The sequence below is a fragment of the Phyllostomus hastatus genome, unplaced genomic scaffold (assembly GCF_019186645.2).
Source record: "Phyllostomus hastatus isolate PE091 unplaced genomic scaffold, TTU_PhHast_1.1 phas_scaffold_190, whole genome shotgun sequence".
NCBI classification, from domain to species: domain Eukaryota; kingdom Metazoa; phylum Chordata; class Mammalia; order Chiroptera; family Phyllostomidae; genus Phyllostomus; species Phyllostomus hastatus.
The window spans coordinates 330,923-341,815 of record NW_025334014.1 but is presented as its reverse complement, the minus strand read 5'-3'; the positions used below and the strand labels follow the sequence as shown (position 1 = coordinate 341,815).

At 36.5% G+C, this 10,893-nt stretch overlaps 1 protein-coding gene across 1 annotated transcript; it reads left to right on the top strand.

The window, feature by feature from the left end:
- Window positions 1-9,949: 9,949 nt before the first annotated feature.
- LOC123832453 (olfactory receptor 140-like) lies at window positions 9,950-10,876 on the top strand. Its single transcript, XM_045860099.1, is given in 3 exon segments — window positions 9,950-10,037; window positions 10,040-10,401; window positions 10,403-10,876. Coding segments are annotated over 3 exon segments (924 nt in total).
- The last annotated feature ends 17 nt before the right edge of the window (window positions 10,877-10,893 follow it).

Sequence of the window (10,893 nt, the reverse complement as noted above, 5' to 3'; positions counted from 1 at the left end):
ATGCACTTGGTACTAATTCTGAAGCAACAAACAGGCAGTGCATTCTAACAATGGATGACTTAGTCAACTCAATGCATTCTCTTGGGATGCTTTTCTTTTTTTGTACAAAGGTATCAAAAAGTAGAGCAAATTATCCTTTGAGGTTAGACTCAATCTAATACAGGAATTCTGAAGGTTGAATAAAAGGCACAGGTATTTTTCCCATTTTTAGGAAAAAATAAACTAAGTTCCCCTTGTAAATTTTTTATTGTGCAGTTAGAGTTGTCCTGATTTTTTCCCCATTGCTCTCCCCTGCCCCATACCACCCACCCCCACCTCCCACAGTCAATGCCTGCCACATATTCCATGCCATGTGTCTCTTATTGTTATTTCTTGGCTTGCCTCTTCAGCTTTTCCCCGCTAACGCCATCTTCCTCCCCTGTGGTCACTGTTAACTTGTTCTCTATGGTTTATATTGAAATGAGGATTTAGAAGAGTTTTTTCCTTTGAATTGTGAAAAACAAGCTACTTTTAAAAATTTGCTTCTACCTTAAAGAATGAGAAAGCAATTTTGCTAATATTTAGAACAGATTTCTAAGGTTAAAACAGTGGTTTTTATTTACTTTATTTTGTTGTTATTCAAAGACAGTTGTCTCCATTTTCACCCCACCACTTCCCTGCCCCACCCATCTCCACCTTCCACCCTTGAGCTTACCCACTTTGGCTTTGTCCCTGTGTATTTCATACATACTCTTTGATGGCCCTTCTCCTATTTCCCCCAGCATCCTTCTCTCCCATCCCCTCTGGTTATTGTCAGTTTGTTCTTTATTTCAAAATTTTAATGTTTGTTGTTGTATGCATACAACAGGATTTTGCAGCTGCCTTGAATTAAGCATTTTGCCTTCAAGGTTACTTTTGTTTCTCATTTTGATGTCTGTGCATTTGAAGTTCAGGATGTTTAGATGGGAGATGATACCACATTAGGCTAAATGCACAATCGTGGAACAGTTCTGTCAGGCAGGATGTTCGATATATTCAGAGGTTGGGATCAACCCGAATGGGATGGTCGACAATGAAAACAGATTGTAGCTGTTGGTGAGAGTACAGAATACCATACTAATCCAAGTGGTAAACATATTTTCATGCTTTTCCTCCTCAGTTATTATTTGCCTTTTTGCTATTCTTCAAAGAGTAGATGAAGCTTATTTTGTTTTCATGACACTGAAGATTGGGTAAAGAGATGTATTATTTTGCACAGCAGTGTGTTCCCTAAAAGTTGAATTCAACTTCAGTACTTCAAATTATAAACCTAATAATCATGTGTTTTTATATAAACCAAATTTTGGTTTTCAATCTTACCTTAAAATTTTTTTTCTCATCATGTAGCCCCTCCAGAACATCACAAACTAGAAAGAAGATGGAATTGTTTTCACTGTATTGTAGCAACATCATCTATGTTTTCTAAGAGTTTTTATGCTAATTAAAAACTTTGAACATTTTTATTTTAAAATTTTATTATTAGTTTTTCATTCATACCAATAATATATGCAATGTATTCCCAGAATACAATCAATATTGAAACTGCCTATGTATATGATTCCTCTCCCTCTTTCCAGAGGTAATCCTAATGTTGATTTTTTTATTAATCATAGTTAAAAATAGTTTAACTGTACATGTATGTATCCTTAAGTTATAGAGTATACAGTTACATATTCCTTATCTTTATTAAAATTATGCCACATAGTACATAGTTTTCTGAAATTTTGATCCACTAATTTTGTTTTGTTCAATTATTCTATCTATCTGTGAGCCGATACTACTATGTTACATTACTGTGGTGTTTCAGAATTATTGCAGTACAAAAAAAGCACTCCCAAATTTATTGGCTTCAAACACCATCAATCATTTTATTATTTCAGATGGTTTCGGTGGGTCAAGTACTTGAGCAGCTCAGCTGGGTATGTGTGGCTCAGCATCTCTCAAGTTGTCAGAAATTGGCTGAGGCAAAACTCATCTAAAAAGTTTATTTTTTCTTATATTTGATACTGGGGTTTGAAAGTCTTGGATCCTGGGGACTGGAATAGCTGGCACTACTCGAGATCCTAAGGGTGTAGTCCTAATCCAATAGAGCTGGTATCCTTATAAGGAACAGCAGAGCTCTCTCTCGCCATGTGCACAGAGGAAAGGCCATGTCAGGGAAGACTGAGAAACTGGCCATCTGCAAGCCAGGAGGAGAGGCCTCACCAGAAATCAGCTCTGCTGGTACCTTGATCTTGAACTTTCAAAATCCAGAACTGTGAGAAAATAAGTGTCTCATGAGCAAGCTACCCAGTCTATGGTATTCTGTGATGTGAACCTAAACAGATGAGTGTGATGATGCTAAAAATGAATCTAAATTGGTTATTGAATCACCAGGATTCAATTCAAATAACAGCTCCTCTTCCAGCCACCAGATGGGAATAGTTTCCAAATCCAGAGCTTTTTGAATGAAGGAGCCCTCAGGTATCCTTGATTAAGAACTCCGTGATGTCATGACAAATAGTTGCTGTGAATCTGTATCCTAATCTTTTCTCTGAGTGACCTGAGACCCTTTAGCAGGGTATATGTGCTCTGAGCAAAGGTAAATACCCAAATCTTTCTGGAGATTACTGGAAATAGGTTCTAAGCTAAAACTCATTCTTGGGTGGCAGATTGCCAGTGTAATTCACTAGTCAGAAAGCAGATTGAAGGTGAAACAGTATGGGGCTGAGCTGTTACAGTGTGTCACTTCTGCATATGTAGTTAGATGAAATGTACTCTACAGGAGCATATGTTTCCATAGTGGGTCTCTGATCACTGGAGTAAAGTTATCATGGTATGAAGGACTGATGGAAATATTTGGTACTAATATTTCTTTCCAAGACAGTAAGTGAAAAGCTGCACCACATCCTTGGTCTACCAAAGAGATTGGACAAATGGAAGGCGTGAATCTCATTATATTCCCATTTAATTTACAGGCTTGGTTTGGGAATAAAATGGAGAAACAGGCTACATCTGTTTGAAAAAGGAGAGCATAAAGAAATTTTGTATCATTAAACTTTACATTTGCAATTTTTCTTCATATGAGAAAATCCTAATGGACAAAATAGAAGAATAGATTTGGTTATGATCTCTCAGCATCTGTATTTCCTAAGGCAGGTCTCACTTGGAAAATAAAGAGGCTCATTGAAGTAATTACATCAATGAATTAGGCAAACAAAACAATATCTTTTATTTCAATTGCTCTGTAGTAAGTGAGAATATCAGCTATTCCATGTAGGAAAAGATAAACAGGTCAGGATTTAGGACATGTAATTTCTTCTTCCTTTTTAAATTTTTTGTTGATGATTGTGTTTTTATTTATTTTATTTTTATATTGTTCAATTACAGTTGTTCTCATTTTCCCCCATTAATTTTCCCGGCCCTACCCACTCCCCACCTCCCGCATTCAATCCTCCCCCCTCTCATTGACTTTGTCCATAGGTCCTTTATACATATTCCTTGACTTGACCCTTCCCCTCCTGTCCCCCATCATTCCCCTCTCCCCACTTCTGGTCACTGTTGGTTTGTTCTTCATTTCCATGTCTGGTTCTATTTTGCTCACTTGTTTGTTGTGTTGATTAGGTTCCCCTTTTAGGTGAGACCAAATGATACTTGTCTTTCACTGCCTGGCTTATTTTACTTAGCATAACACTCTCCAGTTCCATCCATGGTGTTGTGAAGGGTAGGAGTTCCTCCTTCCTTTCTGCTGCATAGTATTCCACTGTGTCATTCTTAAATCTGTAACCATTTGAATGTGCAATTTTGGAAATGTTCCTTCCCCTCCCTGGGTCTCAGTTTCTCTATATGCAAAATAAAAAGAATGAATTAGATAATCTCTAATTACCCATTCAATTATTTTTTAATTTTTATTGAATTTCTCAGGATGACACTGATTAACAAAATTATGTAGGTTTCAGGTGCACAATTCTACAACTCATCATCTGTACACTCTGCTGTGTGCTCACCACCCCAAGTCTCTTTCCATCACTATTTATCCCTCCTTAAACTCCTCTACCTCCTTTTCCCCCTTTAACCCATTCAATTCTCAATGCTTAAGATTTTATTGTTTATTTTTTAAGATCAAATTCTGGCCTCCATGTACTTGAATTACCAGAGAACGCTTATTATAATATAATATGAAATACAGTGTTATTATTCTGCATGAAGTGAAACAAGGCCCAACACTTCCAGAGAGTTCAGATTTTAGACAGCTCTTAAATTCATTAGAGACCACTGAAAAGGAAACTGGCTTCTAGTTCTATCATTTACTAGTTACATCATGCTGGACAAAGTCAAACCACTCTAAGTCTCAACTTTTCTATATTCACAGGAAATAATGCATTCATGAGGTTCTTTTCTGATTGAGTATGAAAGTGGATTGCAAATAATAAGCATTAAATATAAGATACAATATGACTAACAGTGAATTTAGGGCAGATTAGAAATGGACAAGGATACTAATGTTATTAACTGATTTAACAAAGTAAATGAATAAGTAGATTCATAATTCTAAATTCTCTTGAGAAGATTGTTGGGAAATTCTCAGAGAGAAAAGCTGACATATTTCAAATCCCCAAGTGTCTTTGAATCTGTTTTTTATGCCCCATGGTTTGGGATGAGAAAGTTTTCTTAAAATCTGTGTTGAAAGGTGGATGTTGAAGAAGGTGTCTTGGCAACCAAGGTAAGCCTTTATGTGTGAGGTAATGTGGGCCAAGGTTAAGATCAAGACTTGTGGCCAGGCAGACTTGATTATATCTACATGTCTGCTCCTCACTAACTCTATGTCCTTGCACCTCATTAACTCTATGTCCAGAATAGAAGGCCCAACCTAACCATGCTTCAACTTTTCTATCTGTAAAGTAAGAGGGAAATTTAAAACACATGTAAATTTCAACCCCATATAATTTTAAAAAATATTGAATGAGATAATTTATATAATGCTTTGCACAGTGCCCTAGCATACATGAAGTAGTCAACACTAATTTTTTATTATTACTTGTAATAATGACTAACCTCTACACAGAACTTTATTTATAATTTATCAAATCATTCACATCTCTTAATAGGAAAATAGGCTTAACCTCCTTACTCCTTAATCTTCTCAGAGATTGTCATAATTCTAAGAGCACAAAAATGAAAATCAAGATGAAAAAAGTGCTATTGGAACATTCAAAAAATTATTAAAATTTTTCTAAAAGTAGTATCTTTTTAAAAGTTATACTAATGTATGACCATGATAAAAAATAAAAAGTACAGCTAAGTAAAAAGAGAAACACATGTTGTTTCAGCATTACCATAAACCTATAAAACTATACTGTTTTCCTCTACTTACTTTTTTGTATTTTTCATGTGTAATTTTACACTACTCTGCTTATATTTTTCTAAAGAACATCACATTGTGGCCTCTCTACATGCTTTGAGTGCATCTCTCTGACACTGTTAAATTTTTCTCTCTTTTTCTTTAGAATGTTGGCTGTACATATAGTAGGCAAGGGGGTGTTTGGGAGCAGGCCCGTGTTTCTGAATCCTTCCTTGTAGAAGCCATTCCACACCAATCAGGGCCTTCATAAATAGTATTGAATTAGTATGGGAACCAATGAAGGTTTGGAGAGTAAAGCGAATGAATGGGTGAATGACTAAATAAAGCATTCTGAGAAATAAGGAAATGCTTTTCACAAAAGGAACAAGTCGATTATACCTGGTTGTGATAATACTGCAACTACATTTTTATCATAAATTCTCTATTAATTTTCCAAAATGTTTAAGAGATAATCATTGCAAGGGAAAGCCAGAGACCAAAACACTAATGTCTGCAAGAGAGAAAACATTGGATTTTTAGAAAAACTACATTGCCTGATTTCATCTCTGGTGATACAGCCTATCACTATATCCGTATTTTTCAGCCTAGAGGTTGGAAGAGGTGGCTGCTTAGAGTTTGTGCAGTACAACCACTCTAGTGTCTGTCCTATTACCTGCATCCTTTGTGGGCACAGACTACAGTCTTCACATTCACTGGCCTTTTTGATAGCTTTGCCTCACCTAGAGGCTACTAAGGTAATTCTCACCAGCCTTCTTCAGAAGGGACTGAAGCAATATTTTCTGGAACCCTTAGAGAAGAAATATTATCTGCTCAAGTATATACTATTAAGGATTAAAGGATAAGTCTATGAGGAAAATCTACCAACATGAGAAGAAGCTGGCAAGCAGTCAAGAAGTAGAGATCTTTTCTTTTTTTTTTTTTGTGGGAGAGTGATGTGCTGAACAATAAAGTAGAAGTAAATTTGCTCAAAAGGAAAAATATCAGTGAATGACAACACTTGTAAGTAAATCTATTTCTTTATCTCACAATATCATATTTAACATTTATGTTAAAACTGTAAGTCTGTGCAACAAACACTGTCTATATTTGCCTAATGCCAAAACTAATAATTCTGATGTGTGTGGAGTGTGTGTTGTGTGTGTATCAAATAGGTTACAAATAGTCACTTTGGTAAGAACAAAAAAAATTTGTGCTGCATGGTTAAAATGAAAACATATTCTCATTCTTTTAAATAATTCATTGATTTGGGTGGCATAGGTACAGCCTCATAGAAATAACACAATTTTAACAGTCATGGGCAAGTGTCATCCATTTCATAGTCAGTGATGATATTCTGCACTAAACACCTACCTTGTGCCATTTACTGAGCTAGTAGTGTCTTCAGTCTCACAGCCATTTTTTTGAGCCAACTTATCTTCATTTCATAGCAAATAGTCAAGGTTTCAGAGCTTCAATGAATTTGAGGGAATTACCTTTGCTGTTTAAGTCAATGTAAGTCAAGGGTCACAGCCAACTGACTTAGATCAAATAGCTTCTTTACTCTTAGTTATTTCACCTGTTGAAAAAGGAGAATAATAGTATCTGAGTCAATGTTGATAAAAAGACTAAATGTGTCTGGCACTTGATAAGCACACAAACAAATGTTGGCTTCTAGACTAGAAATTGTCTCAGTAAAGATAACTCTGTCTTTAGGTGATGTGGTCCAAACACTTTGGAGTATTTGAAGTCCACCAGAAAATTCAATTGAATCTGCCTTCATCATACATTAACAATATTTAAAAACTATGATCACCATGAGTGGTGGATTGATTAAAAAAACAAACTATTATAATAAAAATTTAAAAGTCATTTAGTTAGTTACCCACCTAAATATTTAACTTATACAATACCAAATATATAAACTCTAGATTAGGTTCATTTGTTATCAAATATCTAAATTCATAAATGGCCAACATTTTTTCCTCTTTTGCCATGATGGTTTATCTTCATGTAGACTTAAGGAGGGAATTAAACATTAAAGATGAATGGTATAAAAGTTCTCAAAGTTCATTTAAGTTATATGAAATAATTGGCTTGTTGGCAAGATGTGCTAATGATGGTGAAATACCCTTGAGGTCTAATTAGCCACAGCTAAGAAAGGTCATGGAATTTGCCTACAAAGGATATGCAGTAGCACTCTTGCAAGGCCTGGGAGAAGGGCCTTATCCAGAGGTGCCATTTATGGGTGAACAAAGACACAGTGGCTGAGCTAGTTGTCATTTTTAAACTTGCATCTTTTCTCCTTTCTTGGTGAACTAATAAGGCCTGAGACCCTGATCATGGAGCTATGTCAGACAAGTTCATAGATGAGATTCCGAACCCTGTCCCCCAAAACTAAATCACATAATTATAGAATCTCAGGTTTAAATGCATCTTAGAAATCATATAATCATCCCTGCCCCCTCCAATATTAGGTTTAAATCTCTCTTTCAGTACGTGAAGCATGAGGAAAGATATAGTCAATTGTATCTGATAAATGCAGAAGTAAAAATATTTTGAGGTCTTTTTTACTGATAAATATTTAAATTAGAATCCTATTATATATTCAAATTTTTCTCCACTGAATATTATAACCTCAAAATTTTCCTCTGATATTACTCAATTTTAAAAATAATCTCTGTTAATACCCACATATTATTCAAAGTGATGTACAATATTTTACCTATTGAGGTCTTAGTGTAGGACATTCCAAGCTGTTTCTGATTTTCCACAGCTCTTAATAATTATGTTGAACATATTTGTACCTAGTGAGTTTTCTCTTTAAAAAATTTGTCTTTAGAGTTGACTCTTACAAAGAATATCATAGAGTTAAAGAAAAAAGACAGGGTAACTTTTATTTTTTCATAGCTCTTTCCAAACCATTTTTATTATATGTTATTTTCACTATGTGCACTATGGTATTTTCTGCTCTGTTGGGGGAGTCCACCTCAGAATAAATAAGGAAATTGAATGAAGCTGCTGTATGTTGTTTTCACATGTGTATAACATTTTCATCTGGGGTAATTAAAAGATACAGGTGTTTATCTATTTACCTTTAAAAGGAAAATAAGTATATTTTTTCAGAGTATATTTATCTTTTCTCCCCTGTTTCTTTTGGAAAATTTTTGTCCCCATCTTTCCTCATTCTATTAGTGATGGCACATCTTCCTGCAAGCAGGCATGATGGACGAAGGATGTGCTGGGAGGGTGGGAGAGGAAGACATGAGAATGCCCATAGCAGAAGGCTACAGGAGTGGGGAGAATCATTCATACCATGGATGGATGAGCTGCTGCTGTTTGGTAATAAAATGTTGGGGAGCGGTTACAAAAGGCATTTAACAAAGACACTTTTTAATATTTATGTGGACAAGCATGCATTAATATATGCATAGTAATTGTCCAATAAATATTTGTTTTATGAGTGAATGTGTATTAGGTACTTAAAGTAAGTACTCAATATATGTGATTCTATTTATATGTACAACACTTTGTCTGTCTTATCTAGCATACAACTTCTATTTTCTATATTCAATTTCTGTTTTTAAAACTTTGACAATAAGGGCTTCCTTTGCCTGATAAGTCCTCATGTTTTGAGCACCTATCCAAGTGTTGTTTTTGATCCCAGTCTATGGAAGCTGTAAATTTACTGAATGTGACTGTGTTAAAATTGTGTTAGATTAGTTTTAAACAAGAAAAATGAACTATTTTTAAATTTCTAAACAATATACTATTAAACTAGAATGCAGCTTTCCTTCAAAAGCTTATTTATGTTTCTCATAAAATAGAGAGCAATGATAAACAGAGCAGGCGATGAAAGCACTTGAATTCCTAGGTTTACAGCCTGGGGGAGCAGGCCTGTTCTTACACAGGGAGATGAAAGAAGGTGACAATTTACTGACCATTTATTCATCAACCAATAGGTGCCAGATGGTGCAGATATCATGCCAAGCACTATTCTAGGGTCAGCGAGGAACTATGCATGAACAGCATATGTGTGATGGAAGACACCAGCGAGGGTGTATCTTCCAACCACTTCCACATGTCTGCTTATAATAGATGCTTATTTACCATGTCTTTCTCCCCACAGCTAGAACTGTGGGTTCAAATATAAATTCTGGAAGAAGGAATAAGTCTTCTGTGCAGCACTTTACAACTTACAAAATGCAACTGAGATTTTCAATTTGTACAGACAGATACAGGAAAAGGCTGGGAAGCCTAGGGCACTGAACTGACTTCACAAAGTCACGTGGAGCAGGAACCAGAAAGAGAACCTGGATCTCTTGTATATAGCCCAGTATTTTTATGGTAAATTACACATCAAATGTTGCCCTATAGATTTTTTTTTTAGGTGATAGGTAGTAGGTGTCTGAAGAGATGGAAAGCATTATGGAAGAAGTGAGAAAGAGTTGAAACCATTAGTGGGGTGAGGGGTGCCAAGGACACACTCCAGAGTTATAGTGAAAATCCTATTTCTGTATTGTGAAATTCACACAACAATCCTTCATGTATAACAGGTCTCATTTTTTCTCTCGTTATAGGTAATTTAGGCCCCAAGAAAGTACTACTTCTTATATGGATTGCCTCACATATTCTAACAATCTGACTGAGTTTATTCTCTTGGGACTCACAAAGAATCCACAACTACAGAAAATACTCTTCATTGGCTTTTGTTCATTTTCCTAATTACTGTTCTGGCCAATCTGCTGATCGCCGTTACCATTTCCCTCAGCTCCATTTCAGCTCCCATGTACTTCTTCCTCACTTGCTTGTCTGTCATAGATGCCCTCTACACCTCTGTCACCACCCCCAAAATGATCATCGACCTCTTGTACCAGAGGAGAACCATCTCTTTGGGCAGCTGCCTGACTCAGCTGTTTGTGGAGCACTTCCTGGGAGGCTCAGAGATCATCCTCCTCATTGTCATGGCCTATAACCACTATGTGGCCATCTGCAAACCCCTTCACTATGTGACCATCATGAGGCAGGGGCTCTGCTGCCTCCTGGTGCTAGTGGCCTGGATTGTGGGGGGGGGTCCTTCATGCCTCTGTACAGATTCTTTTCATGCTCTACTTGCCCTTCTGTAGTCCCAATGTCATTGACCACTTCATGTGTGATCTCTTCCCACTGCTGAAACTTGCCTGCAGAGACACCTATAGGCTCGGAATGATAGTGGCAGCCAATAGTGGGGCCATGTGCTTGCTTATTTTTTCCATGCTGCTCACCTCCTACATAGCCATCCTGAGCTCCCTGAAATCCCATGGCTCTGAAGGACAGCACAAAGCCCTCTCTACATGTGGAGCCCACTTTATGGTAGTTGTACTCTTTTTTGTGCCTTGCATATTCACCTACATGCGTCCTGTGGTCACCTACCCTGTGGACATGCTGGTGATTGTGTTCTTTGCAATCCTAACTCCCATGTTTAATCCTGTCATTTACACAGTGAGAAACACAGAGGTGAAAAATGCCATGAGGAGTTTGTTGAAGAAGAGAGCAGCTTAGCCTGTTCAAATGCCAAG